This window comes from Pseudophryne corroboree, chromosome 2, assembly GCF_028390025.1.
Source record: "Pseudophryne corroboree isolate aPseCor3 chromosome 2, aPseCor3.hap2, whole genome shotgun sequence".
Taxonomy (NCBI): Eukaryota; Metazoa; Chordata; class Amphibia; order Anura; family Myobatrachidae; genus Pseudophryne; species Pseudophryne corroboree.
This window is the reverse complement of record NC_086445.1, coordinates 706,067,304-706,082,877: the sequence shown is the minus strand read 5'-3', so window position 1 is coordinate 706,082,877 and position 15,574 is coordinate 706,067,304. Positions and strand designations below refer to the sequence as shown.

General features: G+C 43.5%; 1 protein-coding gene across 1 annotated transcript in view; it reads left to right on the top strand.

The window, feature by feature from the left end:
- PLXNA2 (plexin A2) overlaps positions 1-15,574 on the top strand; it is a 398,232-nt gene that overhangs the window by 371,189 nt on the left and 11,469 nt on the right. Inside the window, exons 26-29 of the mRNA XM_063955325.1 lie at positions 77-180; positions 5,906-6,005; positions 8,407-8,597; positions 9,166-9,335. Coding sequence (XP_063811395.1) covers positions 77-180; positions 5,906-6,005; positions 8,407-8,597; positions 9,166-9,335 — 565 coding nt within the window. The remainder of the gene's footprint in view (positions 1-76; positions 181-5,905; positions 6,006-8,406; positions 8,598-9,165; positions 9,336-15,574) is intronic.

Genomic DNA, 15,574 nt, shown 5'->3' with positions numbered 1-15,574 from the left:
ATATATTTTAGAAAAAGATTTGCATTAGAATATGTTAATATGTCTATTGAACTTGGTGTGACTTGTTCCCTGACAGAGTGGAGACAAGGACGCATAGCAAGGGTCGTCTTACAAGATGAAGACATCACAACTAAGATAGAAGGAGACTGGAAGAGGCTCAACACACTTATGCACTACCAGGTACATCCTCTAGAATACACCAAAAAGAAGGAAAGATTGTATTACATGCATTACTGGTATACACAGCAAAACTTGGTTGAGGACCCTGTAATGCTGCTGTACCTTCAGGGCCACCTCACCTCTTTTATGGGGGTCCGGAAAACCCACTTAACAAAAGTTTATCATAAAGATTAGTTTTTAGACAACTTGTGGCTCTCATGCTTTGTCTCTTAAGCTTAAGATTCCCTAAATGTCATCTAAATGAATAAGAAACAAGTGTGATACTGTACATGCTAGCTAAGGTTAGTCTTCAAGAGGAGCTATACTAGTTGGTATCAGCATACTGTACTTGCCTCCCCTCAGAATGTCTGGAGGACTCACAAATAATGAGGACCGCTCTTAGGGGCCGATTCAGCATGGATATTAGAAGTGCTAAAATCGCTATTTGCCGATTTTTGCACTTCTGTGAATGTGCGCACGCATGAGGACTTAAACTGTAATCACGTGCGATCGCAGTCCAAGTCCCAGCGGGGGCAGGTACGGTGCAACGATGCACTGTTTTGCAGGCATCGACATGCCATTCAGGAAGCGTGGTCCAGACGACGGAGGCAGGGGGCAACCCGTAAGGTGCGAGCGCATTGCTCTGTAGCGATGCGCTCACATTTTAGGGGGGGGGGGGGTGGACCTGGTATACGGGTGCGGCCTTACCCTGTTCTTGACCTGTCCGTATGCTAGAGACATGAGTTGTAAGTTTTGCAATTTCTCTCAAAACTACAAATCATGCTGAATTAGGCCATTAGACTCCTGGGAAAGTAGACAAGCTTCCCAGTTCCTGCCCACTTTCCCAGGGAAACTACAGCATTGAGTTGGACACCATGCCTCCTACACCTACTAGCTAGGCTTCCCCTCAGTTATTGTCATAAAAGTATAAGTGAAACAGAACAGAGAACTTGGCTAAGCGCCAGTATTTATGCGTTTCAATTTTTCTTTTTATTCTTATTAAATAATCTGAAAATATAGAAGTTGAGCAAAGTGAATAAAACATAACTATAGACAGCTTTGTAGGTAAATGACAAGACAGGAGCCAGTATAAGGGAAAGGGCAGCTGCAAATGCTGATCACCAAGAGAGAGGTAAATTAGTTCAGCAGCATTTCCATGCTCTCTTAAAGGGATGGCATTTATTAGGTATGTTAATTATATATACTGTTAAGTCATATAAATGTAAAGTTTTAATTTAAATGTTAGTAGTAAAGTTAACTATCTTCATTTAAGCACAATAAAACTTTACTACAGAGTTAAATCCAAATTACACTCAGTATGTAACATACCTCTAAGGTATCCATGTACAGTATCTCTGCTCATAGCAGTTCAATTAGGACATGTCTGCATGATAGAGTGTAGGATATGCATGCGGCCAATGTGGAAATACTTAGAGGAAGAAAGTACTGTAGAAGAGACCATTTTGCACAAAGTTCACAACAAAATCTTTCTTTAATATACACTAAAGCTTAATAATAATAATAATTAGAATAAATTATAAAACATGCCACACTTTAATAAATGGCCACTGTGAGCATTGGCTATATTAATTATATTGCATAACCTTATTAATAACTCACTTCATAATGATAAACAAGAAACTTGATGCCTTTGCACTAGCATTTTGACACGTGTAAGTGTGAGCAGGGAGAAACATGTTCCGTAGGGTTCAATGATCCATGTTACTACTTTTTATCCTGGGTAAATATAATTGGCCAACAGAGGATAGAACATGGACAGACGTACGGGTTTGTGCATACACAGCATGCCTATACATTGCTGCATGTTCATTTCTAGATGGAGTGTTAGTTGTCCTCATCAATGTGAAGGGATGCGGTCAACATCCCGCTGGACGGGATCCCGGCGGTCGAAATACCGACGCCGGAATCCCGACATATTCTCCCTCCGTGGGTGTCCACGACACCCATAGAGGGAGAATATAATAGTGCCCGCAGTGTGGTGAGCGAAGCGAGCCCGCAAGGGGCTGCGTTCCGCTCGCCACCCCTGTCGGGATTGTGTGGTCGGGATTCCGGCGTCGGGATTTCGACCGCCGGGATCCCGTCCAGCGGGATTACGTACTGATCCCAATGTGAATACTTGACTGATATTTATAATGTATTGCACTTTGTGACATTATCTATAGTGGGTTGAGAGCCTGGCAGTGCATTGATTTGTGCTGATAGGACACTAGAGTTAGGTTGTTGACATATTGCTGTAGATGAGGATCAGCAGAAAGAAGCCTCAGCATCACTTACAGATGTGTCCTCATACCTCTAGCCTCGCGGTGCATGGTGTTTGGTGTTAGTGATCTGGCAGTCCTGGGCACGGCAGTCGAGAGCCGGGCTGGTCCCAGGCACTTTTCAAGGGGCGTGGCCTAATCACAGGAGGTGTGGTCATGTACCCTTAGAAAAAAATACTGACTTTTTTTATTTTAAGCACCTCCATGGCCATACTGCAGCCCAGTACACAGCAGAGTCTGCTGGGCTGAGGAGAAGAGCTGCAGCTGCTGCTGCCAAGTAAGAGGGAGGGGGTCTGGGCCCCTACTGGACCCTCACTGGGCCCCTCCATCAGACCTGGGCCAGGGTAATTTGTACCCTCTCCCCCCCTCTCTCGACACCACTGGTCCCGGGCAGCTCTGCTAATGTCTGGCATCTTTTTTTGACGAAAATGTGTCTTATTCGCATTGTGCACATAATAGACATGCCACAAATCATTTTAATCAGCCGAGTCTAGATGCTGTGTTAGTAATCGTGCTAACGAGTAGGCGCGAATAGAAGGACTGAAATTTGTCAATGTACCTGTTAAACATCCAATGGAAACTGATCAGATCATTTACAGACATGTTCATAGATGTGATTGAACATTGCCTGCATTGATACATGAGCACAGACATTGGTTGACATCAATGTATTGAGCCACTGTAAGATTTGTCCTTTCACCTATGCACTCCACAGGTCCACATCTGTCCTTATGTCGCATGTAGTTTTTTTAAAGATTTGACTTAAATCATTTATCGATGATAATTTATGAAAAATAATCGAGTCAACTATTGTTTACTAATATTAAGTGAGATTTACATAACTGCTGAGAAACTACACTACAGCATATGTAAAACGGGTCACACACAGGCCAATCCTGTGGGTACCAAGTGATAGCATCACTTTATATCTATGCAAGTGGCAAATTTGATGAGATCTGGCAGTTTGATAATCAGATCAAATGACCAGATCACTTCCAGGCCACATGACGACTGTGGTCACAAGGGGACCGTGTACACAGTCTGATAGTCATCTCTTCTGTACCATTAAAGATTAGACTTATTTACAATCAGATTTTTATTCAACATTTAACAATAGCAGTCAGTTGTCTAATGCCGCTGGCAGCATCAGTTGCATTCACTGGCCTATTTATAATAGGTGCAGTGTGTGCGATGCGCCCGGGGACCAGAGGGGCCCACACCACACGCCCTGCACCCATGTTTTTCAATACTTAACCTTCAGAGTCCGGCATCTGCAGCAGTAATGGAAAAATCACCAGGAAAATGACGTGGCGGACATTTTTCCAGCATTTCGCGCATGCACGGTAAGACAGTCTTTTGAGAAAATGGCAACAGCGCCATTTTCCCGGAGACTTGCGCTCTAGACTCTGGAACATTGCTAAGGTACCCTAGTGACCCTAATGCCCAGAGTCTACAGTGCTGTGGGCTAGAAAGGAGGGGGCCCAGACAGAGTCTGCATATAGGCCTCCTCCCCTCTTCATGTGCCCCTGGTTGAATTATACATGTATTGGTATAGTAAAAACAATTCCCTTTTTACTGTATTAGCCTGTAGTTTAAATAGACCAAGCAGTGAGAATACTGTACCCTAGAATCAAACTGAAACAGAGATGTGGGAAAGTGGAGCATATAATGGGCCAAAGTACAGGATTTTGGCAAGATATAACATATGCATATTTGTTTATATAATATAGTATAAAGGGGAGAAAAGGACAGCTTGTAGCACCTGCGTTCCACCCTGTTCATGCTATGCACATGTTGAAAAAGACATGGGAGGGCTTCTCCTTTAAAAACAAATGATCCTTTGGTCACATACTTTATGACAGGATCAAATATTTGTATATATGCAATCCAACACCAAAGGGTTAAACATAATACTGCTTTACTACTTATGAATTTAGTTTATACATAAAAACATAATACTACAATTAATCAGAATACTCATTATAGCAGGTCCTCTTTAATGGATTCGGCTGTTTTCATTAATTCACTTACTGCACTGAGAACTAGGTACAGTTGCAGTGAAGTGAATTATTGCTGTCTGTGAGGTAGAGTGGCTGCGACTGTTACCAAGTGGAAGCCACTATGAAACTAATGAGCACTTGGTCAATTAGGACCTGGGACTGTTGTATAACACAGCAAAATCCCTGCTTACAGAATGTATTATTTAAGATGTTTCTTCTTTGTGAATATGTTATAAATGAATAATATGTAAGGAAGATAAAACGATTAGGAATTTTTTTTTGGGAAGAGAATATAACAGAATCTCGTTAGCGCTAATATTCATCTACAGTTTGACTTTTGTCTAATTAATCCTCCTGATGTAATGGAGGGACAGGTAATTTGAGCCTCTGAAAGATGGCTTTATTGCTTGTCCTGCTATAAATCACATTTTTATAAAGTTCATAAAACCGGTTAGAATAAAAAATGGTTTAATAAGAATGTTTTATGGTCCATAACATTATGATAGCTGCTTATTCTCTTTGTGCTTCATCCTTAATTAAATCAGCTGCATCTCCATAAGATGGGGTTGTAAATGAGAGAGGCTTAAATGTTACTTTTATTAAATAAATAAATAAAAAAAAAGGTTCTCACTTGCATTAGCCACGCACATAAAGTATCTTTGAACACTTCTTGTTTGGATTCTGGGCTGAGTTATGTGGAAACACTCCTAACACAAACATCACTTCATGTGAGGAAATGAGTCACGTTATCAGACTATGCAAGATCCGATACAGCAATGTTATTGTGTTCCAAAGAAAAAAAAAACACTCCACCTTATATCGCAAAAGACAATCAGGGCTAAATTCCATAAGTAAAGGTTAAGATTGTAGCACAAGGCATGGAAATGTTATTGTCCAAGTACTGTATTTTCTTTAATATCTTAGCTATATTACAGATACAGTGCATTAGATCTCCTGTAAGCACTTACATAAAGTTCAGTTCTCTGTAGCATATGAAATATAAAACAAATATAATACAGCTCATGTGGACAGTTAATACAGTGGAAGTTTGGTGAGATACTCAGATCGGACCCTGAGCTGATTGATGCGCTGGCAATACGACTCATTTTTTTACTTAACCTTTATAGCTTCCACTTCCATTGTGCAGTTTTATTGATACAATCTGTAATACTTACAGTACAGTTTCACTGGTTTTCTCATTGGAATAAACGTCCCTACATCTCTGTAGTTTTTTTTTTTCCTTTTGCTGCATTATGTTGTCAATTTTCTGTACACAACTATATTACACAGAGAAAAACAATAGTTTGATTTATTTTTTGAAGATGAAGAAAATAGAAACTATTTTTTTTCTTCAAAATATAAAGTTTCCTGTAAAGTGTTTATTAACTTACATTGTGACAGAAAGGTATATTGTCATTCACAAGTCAGTAAAGCTTTAGTATCACTATGTAACATTGTCTTGTACAGGTTTCAGATCGTTCAGTGGTGGCTCTTGTCCCCAAACAAACATCATCATACAACATCCCAGCTTCTGCAAGCATATCCCGAACCTCCATTAGCAGATACGGTGAGAACATTATTTTCTACTACATGGCCAATATATTCACAACTGCTACTATATATATTTCTAGATATAGAAGAAAAGAAATTGCTTTAAAGAGATTTTATAGCGCTTTGAAAATTTACCACAGGAGAGATTCAATTAATTGCCTGAAACCATAGGCTTTACATGATGTGCTCCTGCACACATTTCCAAATACTGTGGTACTGTATGTTAACCATAGATAACCTACTAGTAACAATAGGCAAAGTGTGGTGAACTAACATTCGACAGAGACACAGTGCAGGACCTCGCTCTTAATTGTATCTCCCTCCTAATGCACAGTGGTGAAACGTCTGCAGAGAGTCTCAATATAATAAAATAAGTGTGATGTAGTAATAGTGTAACAAATGATTTTTACTTGCAAAACAAATAACAGCCAGTGGTGTTGGCATTCTACAACATCCACAAAATTAATTAATCTGATTAAATGTAAAAACATTTCTGTTCTAATGGAATTGTGTACCATCCAATCAGTTCCATCTTAGGACCTGCAATGGAAATGTGGAATTTTTTTCTATGGATAAAAATATAATAATGATGCTAAGTTTTCTTTTTATGATGTGACTCATATATGTTCTTAGATGTCGATTGGCTACATGCCATTTGTACACTTTGCACCATTTCATTATATAAGCCACCTACCTTGTAATGCAGGATTGTTGCAACGCTAGATCATTGAACAGATATAGCCAGTATTTTTTTGTTTAGATTTCTCATTTCATTCAGAAAATGCTTTATTTATAATTTCCACAAGCGATTCTCTGTACAGAATGGATGCTGGAGAAACACCGTTCATGAACAAATCATATAGACATTTGAAAACCTACAGATGCAAAGGTTCAACAAATAAGTATCTACAGTAACTGTGTGTAGTGTTTCACCTTAAAGCAGAATGTAACAGCTATTCCATATGGCAGATAGTGCATTATATACCCAGGGTAGCGGTCTAGCTCAGTAATTCAGCATTTTCTACGGAGGAAATATTGCTGTCTTAGAAAATAAAAACTATTCACGGTATAATACAATCAGCTGGGAATGTGAATAAAATGGAAATAAACTAACAAATCAAAGCAATAACCTGCAGCCCGCTCTAGTACGTATAGGGTTACTAGTCTCAGCAAAGATTCACAGGCGACGTTTCTATGCTGATCACGGCACAAACAGCATAAATCTTCAGCCGCTAACCGTCTGCTAAGGTGGCAGCATCAGTAACATTTGTCTCTCTCATTCATTAACATGTAAATTATGAAAATTGGAGCAAACACGATTACTGTAGAAAGAAAAAGCATCAAAACATATTATTGGGAAGCAACAATACTGCTGATCAGTGATTTGCAGCACAACGCTCAGCAACAGACAGCATAAAAGCTGTATTTCTGGCTCCTGCTAGTCCCCAACATTAGTAGTCATATTAATGGTCACATAGGGATTGCGCATTGTTTTGGATTGATGGAGCTGTGCATGGAGCAGATAATGGGAAGAATCATCTCCTGACAGAAACACTAGTGTCTCTTCCATCTCTCTGTCCAGCAGCGAATGCAGTGACTTGTCTAGTCATGCTTCCTGCATCCCCTACTTAAACAGCATAATTGTATCTGCTTTAGCTGACAACAAAGACTATCTAAATTAAACCTCGGCTGCCGTCTTCTAATTTGACAGCATTTTTATTACTAAATAGTGCTTTCTTTGCTAAACTGGGATAAGTCTTTTGCTGTTTCCTTGGATAAACTGCAAAGAGACTTATGGTTCATTAACACTGGCAGCTTTTGCTTGTGAGCCAAAGTCATTTCACTTTCCATACATAACCCTTACAAAGCTGCTTTACATATAAGAATGGCTGCGGAGAGAGCAAGTGACATGTGGCAGCTGTTGCAGAGCCCCATGTAAGCTGTAGCAATCAATAGCGGCTCTGCAGTCTAAGTTATTATTATATAACCGCAGTATACTCCTCAGCACTTTACAGTTGCTGACAAACACAGTAATAAAACAAGACTAGGTATTAACAGACAAGCAGACAAAGAGGTAAGGGGACAATGCTGGCACACTTACAATCTATAGGATTGTATAAGAGTTAGATGTATTCGGCTAATAGTTACATAGTGCAGATTGGTCTGGGCAGATTCCAATGGGAAATAGTGCTTAATAAGGGTCTACGACATACTTGCATACACTCTTGTGTAGATAAGATCACATGACTCCATTCTCCTAAAGGAATTAATGAAGGGATCACAAGCTGCGAATAGTCGCAGCATGCCGTAATGCCACGTGCCACATCGCAGTACAATAAGCATGGCTGCATCTGTATTACAGAAGCATGTGCGTTATTGCAATGTCATAATGGCAATATTTTCTAATTCTTTTGCAGATTCCACATTCCGCTATACAGGCAGCCCTGATAGCCTCCGTTCTCGTGCTCCCATGATCACTCCGGATCTGGAGAGTGGTGTTAAAGTCTGGCACTTGGTAAAAAATCATGAACATGGAGATCAGAAAGAGGGTGATCGGGGGAGTAAGATGGTTTCAGAAATCTACCTGACACGGCTGCTAGCCACCAAGGTAAATGGAGCTCAAAATGATACTGACTGGGTTTTCTGCCAGGAATGGTTCCATTTACAGCATCCCAGGTGCTTTACGGTCTGGTTTAGGTACATTTCTGCCTTTTATAAAATTTGTGGAGTAACTGTATAGCAGGAAAATATATAAAAGAATATGAAATTGGGGTTGATGTTTTGGTGAAAAGAGTGGAGAAGTGGACCAGGGCAACTAATCAACTGTGAGGTAGCAGTTACCAAGTGCATTCTATAAAATGATAAGTAGGTGTTGATTGGTTGATATAGGCAACTTCTCCATTGGTCCACTTCTCCATATTGTTAACTGATTAATAGATCTCAGTAATTTCCTTAAATAAATATTTTGATATCTTGTTGTAAGGGAAGTAGGGAAAAAGACCAGAAATGTTACAGTAAAGATCAAGCAGATATTTCAAGGACATCGTGCAATTTCAACTTCAACATATTCAAGTTTTAATTAAAAAAAATGCATACCCAGAAACTGAATAAAAATGCTGTTTAAACATGAGTATATAGAACTTAAAGAACTCACTTATTAATAATTTATTCTGAAGGGAACACTACAGAAGTTTGTGGATGACCTGTTTGAGACGTTGTTCAGTACGGTACACCGTGGGAGTGCCCTACCTCTTGCTATAAAGTACATGTTTGATTTTCTGGATGAACAGGCAGACAGACACAGCATCTATGATACAGATGTAAGGCACACATGGAAAAGCAACTGGTAAGTCAATTGGGAAGGGAATAAAACAATTGTAGCAATGGCATTACCAAGTAGCAAGATAGTTAAATACACCCAGTGGCCACTTAGGTACACCATTCTAATACTGGGACCCAGCAGATTCTAAGATACAAAAACTACCACGTCTGGCACAAACAATCATTCCATGGTTCTAGTGACTTAGATTACAATTCTTCCTCATTCTAGTGTTTGGTCTGAGTAACAACTGAACCGCTTGACCATGTCTTCAGGCTTTTGTGCATTAAGTTGCTGCCACGTGGTTAGCTGATTAGATATTTATATTGACGAGCAGGTATACCCAGGGCCGGTGCAAGGTTTCTCGGCACCCTAGGCAAAACTTCTGCGCACTCTCCCCCTCAGGTGAAAATGTGGAGGTGGCGTCTTAGAAGTTCCACAGCCGATATTGCTAAATAGAGAATGCCACCTACAAAAAAAAATTAAAAAATGCTAAGCACGACTTTTGCAGAGACCCCAGGTAGGCTGAAGTGTAGGGAAGGAGGACAACACAGGCAGGAGATATAAATAGATACACAGCATATGAAGTGTACTATAGTTGCGAGGGAGGGTTCTTTGCTCGGTATGCGGTTAACATCCTGGCTGTCGGGATCCCGGCGGTGAGGATACCGATGCCAGAATCCTGACACTCTGCGAAATGGCGGCAGTCGGAATACCGACACAAGCCCGATATTCACCCTTGTGTGGTGGTCCACGGTGGTCCGAGGGGGAATATATTAGTGTGGCGACCGATGTGTGGCGAGCGCAACAAGCCTGCATGGGAACACGCTGCGCTCGCTGTCGGGATTCCGCCTGTCACGATCCCGGTGTCACTCTCCTAACCGCAGGGATCGCCACTGCCGGGATCCCATACCAATCCCCTTTGCTCATTACAATGAGTAGATCACATTATGCCACATTACAGTGCCCTCTACCATTATAACATCCACTACACACTCCTCTCACTGACAATGTAATGTCGCACAGCACAGGCTGGGAATGGATCAGACCCAATTGCTTAGCAGCCAAAACTATGGAAATTGCTATGCAACTTTATAAACTTGAGTCCAGGCCCTCCTAAGCCCCTAGGCCCCATAACAATGGCACTCCTTGCACCCACAATAGTTACACCCATGATTATAGGAACAATGCAGTGACAGACCATACAATACTGACATCACTGCAGTTACCGCAATACTGCACATTCACTATCCCAATGACTACCACACCACATACACAGCATGCCAGTAAGTGCCACACCGCACAGAGAGCATCCTATCATCTGCCGTATTGCACAGACAGCACACGGTAACAGTGACCACCATACCATACAGACAACACCTTTGGGATTGCAATACAGTACACTGAGTACAGGGTGTGCTGGAACTTGTAGTACCTCTATTGCTGGATACTTGTGGCCCCTTTGCTATCTGGGCATAATCATGTCAGTCAGTTACATGGATTAATACAGGACTCACAAAACTCCCATTATCCATAGCTGCAGTTGCCAAATGTGGTGACATGCACCAGAACAAAAGGGGTGGGATAATTAATTGCTGACCAGGAGGGAATGGAGAGACTACAGCCAGGGAGGAGCCACCCGAGAGCAGGTGCTGCACAGGCAGGCGACATCACAGCACATGACAGTCATGTGACTGTCAGTGCTGATGTTGTAGCCACACTGAGACCAGCACTTAAGGCCCATACACACTTGCCGAGAAAATGAACGACGTCGCTCACTTTCCCCCTTCCTCAGCGACGTCGCTCATTTTGTCGGCAAATGTGTATGCTGCCAGCGACGACCGATGCGCGGCCCCGCAGGTCGGCAACGATCGTCGCAGTCAGCAGTGCATGCATGCTCTATCTGGACTGTCGGCAGTGCATGCATAACCGGCGGCTGCATGACGTCACTGAGCGATATGAACGGTCATATAGCTCAGTGTGTATGGGCGGCTGCCGACCGCTCGGCCCGGGAGGGGAAACACTAGACAACATCGCTCATAGAGCATCGCCGTCTAGTGTGTATGGACCATTAGAGCCAGGCTGGCAGGTTAGTCATATGTGCAGGCAGGCACTGCCTGAGCCTAATTTTTTTGGTAAGAATAAATCCTTATTTTTACATACAGATGTAGCCATGCTATTTTATTTTATTAATTCTACTTAGAATAATTCAGTAAGAACTAGAGATGAGCGCCTGAAATTTTTCGGGTTTTGTGTTTTGGTTTTGGGTTCGGTTCCGCGGCCGTGTTTTGGGTTCGAACGCGTTTTGGCAAAACCTCACCGAATTATTTTTGTCGGATTCGGGTGTGTTTTGGATTCGGGTGTTTTTTTCAAAAAACCCTAAAAAACAGCTTAAATCATAGAATTTGGGGGTAATTTTGATCCCAAAGTATTATTAACCTCAAAAAACATAATTTACACTCATTTTCAGCCTATTCTGAACACATCACACCTCACAATATTATTTTTAGTCCTAAAATTTGCACCGAGGTCGCTGTGTGAGTAAGATAAGCGACCCTAGTGGCCGACACAAACACCGGGCCCATCTAGGAGTGGCACTGCAGTGTCACGCAGGATGTCCCTTCCAAAAAACCCTCCCCAAACAGCACATGACGCAAAGAAAAAAAGAGGCGCAATGAGGTAGCTGTGTGAGTAAGATTAGCGACCCTAGTGGCCGACACAAACACCGGGCCCATCTAGGAGTGGCACTGCAGTGTCACGCAGGATGTCCCTTCCAAAAAACCCTCCCCAAACAGCACATGACGCAAAGAAAAAAAGAGGCGCAATGAGGTAGCTGTGTGAGTAAGATTAGCGACCCTAGTGGCCGACACAAACACCGGGCCCATCTAGGAGTGGCACTGCAGTGTCACGCAGGATGGCCCTTCCAAAAAACCCTCCCCAAACAGCACATGACGCAAAGAAAAAAAGAGGCGCAATGAGGTAGCTGACTGTGTGAGTAAGATTAGCGACCCTAGTGGCCGACACAAACACCGGGCACATCTAGGAGTGGCACTGCAGTGTCACGCAGGATGTCCCTTCCAAAAAACCCTCCCCAAACAGCACATGACGCAAAGAAAAAAAGAGGCGCAATGAGGTAGCTGTGTGAGTAAGATTAGCGACCCTAGTGGCCGACACAAACACCGGGCCCATCTAGGAGTGGCACTGCAGTGTCACGCAGGATGTCCCTTCCAAAAAACCCTCCCCAATCAGCACATGATGCAAAGAAAAAGAAAAGAAAAAAGAGGTGCAAGATGGAATTATCCTTGGGCCCTCCCACCCACCCTTATGTTGTATAAACAAAACAGGACATGCACACTTTAACCAACCCATCATTTCAGTGACAGGGTCTGCCACACGACTGTGACTGATATGACGGGTTGGTTTGGACCCCCCCCCAAAAAGAAGCAATTAATCTCTCCTTGCACAAACTGGCTCTACAGAGGCAAGATGTCCACCTCATCTTCACCCTCCGATATATCACCGTGTACATCCCCCTCCTCACAGATTATCAATTCGTCCCCACTGGAATCCACCATCTCAGCTCCCTGTGTACTTTGTGGAGGCAATTGCTGCTGGTCAATGTCTCCGCGGAGGAATTGATTATAATTCATTTTAATGAACATCATCTTCTCCACATTTTCTGGATGTAACCTCGTACGCCGATTGCTGACAAGGTGAGCGGCGGCACTAAACACTCTTTCGGAGTACACACTTGTGGGAGGGCAACTTAGGTAGAATAAAGCCAGTTTGTGCAAGGGCCTCCAAATTGCCTCTTTTTCCTGCCAGTATAAGTACGGACTGTGTGACGTGCCTACTTGGATGCGGTCACTCATATAATCCTCCACCATTCTATCAATGTTGAGAGAATCATATGCAGTGACAGTAGACGACATGTCCGTAATCGTTGTCAGGTCCTTCAGTCCGGACCAGATGTCAGCATCAGCAGTCGCTCCAGACTGCCCTGCATCACCGCCAGCGGGTGGGCTCGGAATTCTGAGCCTTTTCCTCGCACCCCCAGTTGCGGGAGAATGTGAAGGAGGAGATGTTGACAGGTCGCGTTCCGCTTGACTTGACAATTTTGTCACCAGCAGGTCTTTCAACCCCAGCAGACCTGTGTCTGCCGGAAAGAGAGATCCAAGGTAGGCTTTAAATCTAGGATCGAGCACGGTGGCCAAAATGTAGTGCTCTGATTTCAACAGATTGACCACCCGTGAATCCTTGTTAAGCGAATTAAGGGCTGCATCCACAAGTCCCACATGCCTAGCGGAATCGCTCCGTGTTAGCTCCTTCTTCAATGCCTCCAGCTTCTTCTGCAAAAGCCTGATGAGGGGAATGACCTGACTCAGGCTGGCAGTGTCTGAACTGACTTCACGTGTGGCAAGTTCAAAGGGCATCAGAACCTTGCACAACGTTGAAATCATTCTCCACTGCACTTGAGACAGGTGCATTCCATCTCCTATATCGTGCTCAATTGTATAGGCTTGAATGGCCTTTTGCTGCTCCTCCAACCTCTGAAGCATATAGAGGGTTGAATTCCACCTCGTTACCACTTCTTGCTTCAGATGATGGCAGGGCAGGTTCAGTAGTTTTTGGTGGTGCTCCAGTCTTCTGTACGTGGTGCCTGTACGCCGAAAGTGTCCCGCAATTTTTCTGGCCACCGACAGCATCTCTTGCACGCCCCTGTCGTTTTTTAAAAAATTCTGCACCACCAAATTCAAGGTATGTGCAAAACATGGGACGTGCTGGAATTTGCCCATATTTAATGCACACACAATATTGCTGGCGTTGTCCGATGCCACAAATCCACAGGAGAGTCCAATTGGGGTAAGCCATTCCGCGATGATCTTCCTCAGTTGCCGTAAGAGGTTTTCAGCTGTGTGCGTATTCTGGAAAGCGGTGATACAAAGCGTAGCCTGCCTAGGAAAGAGTTGGCGTTTGCGAGATGCTGCTACTGGTGCCGCCGCTGCTGTTCTTGCGGCGGGAGTCCATACATCTACCCAGTGGGCTGTCACAGTCATATAGTCCTGACCCTGCCCTGCTCCACTTGTCCACATGTCCGTGGTTAAGTGGACATTGGGTACAACTGCATTTTTTAGGACACTGGTGAGTCTTTTTCTGACGTCCGTGTACATTCTCGGTATCGCCTGCCTAGAGAAGTGGAACCTAGATGGTATTTGGTAACGGGGGCACACTGCCTCAATAAATTGTCTAGTTCCCTGTGAACTAACGGCGGATACCGGACGCACGTCTAACACCAACATAGTTGTCAAGGACTCAGTTATCCGCTTTGCAGTAGGATGACTGCTGTGATATTTCATCTTCCTCGCAAAGGACTGTTGAACAGTCAATTGCTTACTGGAAGTAGTACAAGTGGGCTTACGACTTCCCCTCTGGGATGACCATCGACTCCCAGCGGCAACAACAGCAGCGCCAGCAGCAGTAGGCGTTACACGCAAGGATGCATCGGAGGAATCCCAGGCAGGAAAGGACTCGTCAGACTTGCCAGTGACATGGCCTGCAGGACTATTGGCATTCCTGGGGAAGGAGGAAATTGACACTGAGGGAGTTGGTGGGGTGGTTTGCGTGAGCTTGGTTACAAGAGGAAGGGATTTACTGGTCAGTGGACTGCTTCCGCTGTCACCCAAAGTTTTTGAACTTGTCACTGACTTATTATGAATGCGCTGCAGGTGACGTATAAGGGAGGATGTTCCGAGGTGGTTAACGTCCTTACCCCTACTTATTACAGCTTGACAAAGGGAACACACGGCTTGACACCTGTTGTCCGCATTTCTGGTGAAATACCTCCACACCGAAGAGCTGATTTTTTTGGTATTTTCACCTGGCATGTCAACGGCCATATTCCTCCCACGGACAACAGGTGTCTCCCCGGGTGCCTGACTTAAACAAACCACCTCACCATCAGAATCCTCCTGGTCAATTTCCTCCCCAGCGCCAGCAACACCCATATCCTCCTCATCCTGGTGTACTTCAACACTGACATCTTCAATCTGACTATCAGGAACTGGACTGCGGGTGCTCCTTCCAGCACTTGCAGGGGGCATGCAAATAGTGGAAGGCGCATGCTCTTCACGTCCAGTGTTGGGAAGGTCAGGCATCGCAAACGACACAATTGGACTCTCCTTGTGGATTTGGGATTTCAAAGAACGCACAGTTCTTTGCGGTGCTTTTGCCAGCTTGAGTCTTTTCAGTTTTCTAGCGAGAGGCTG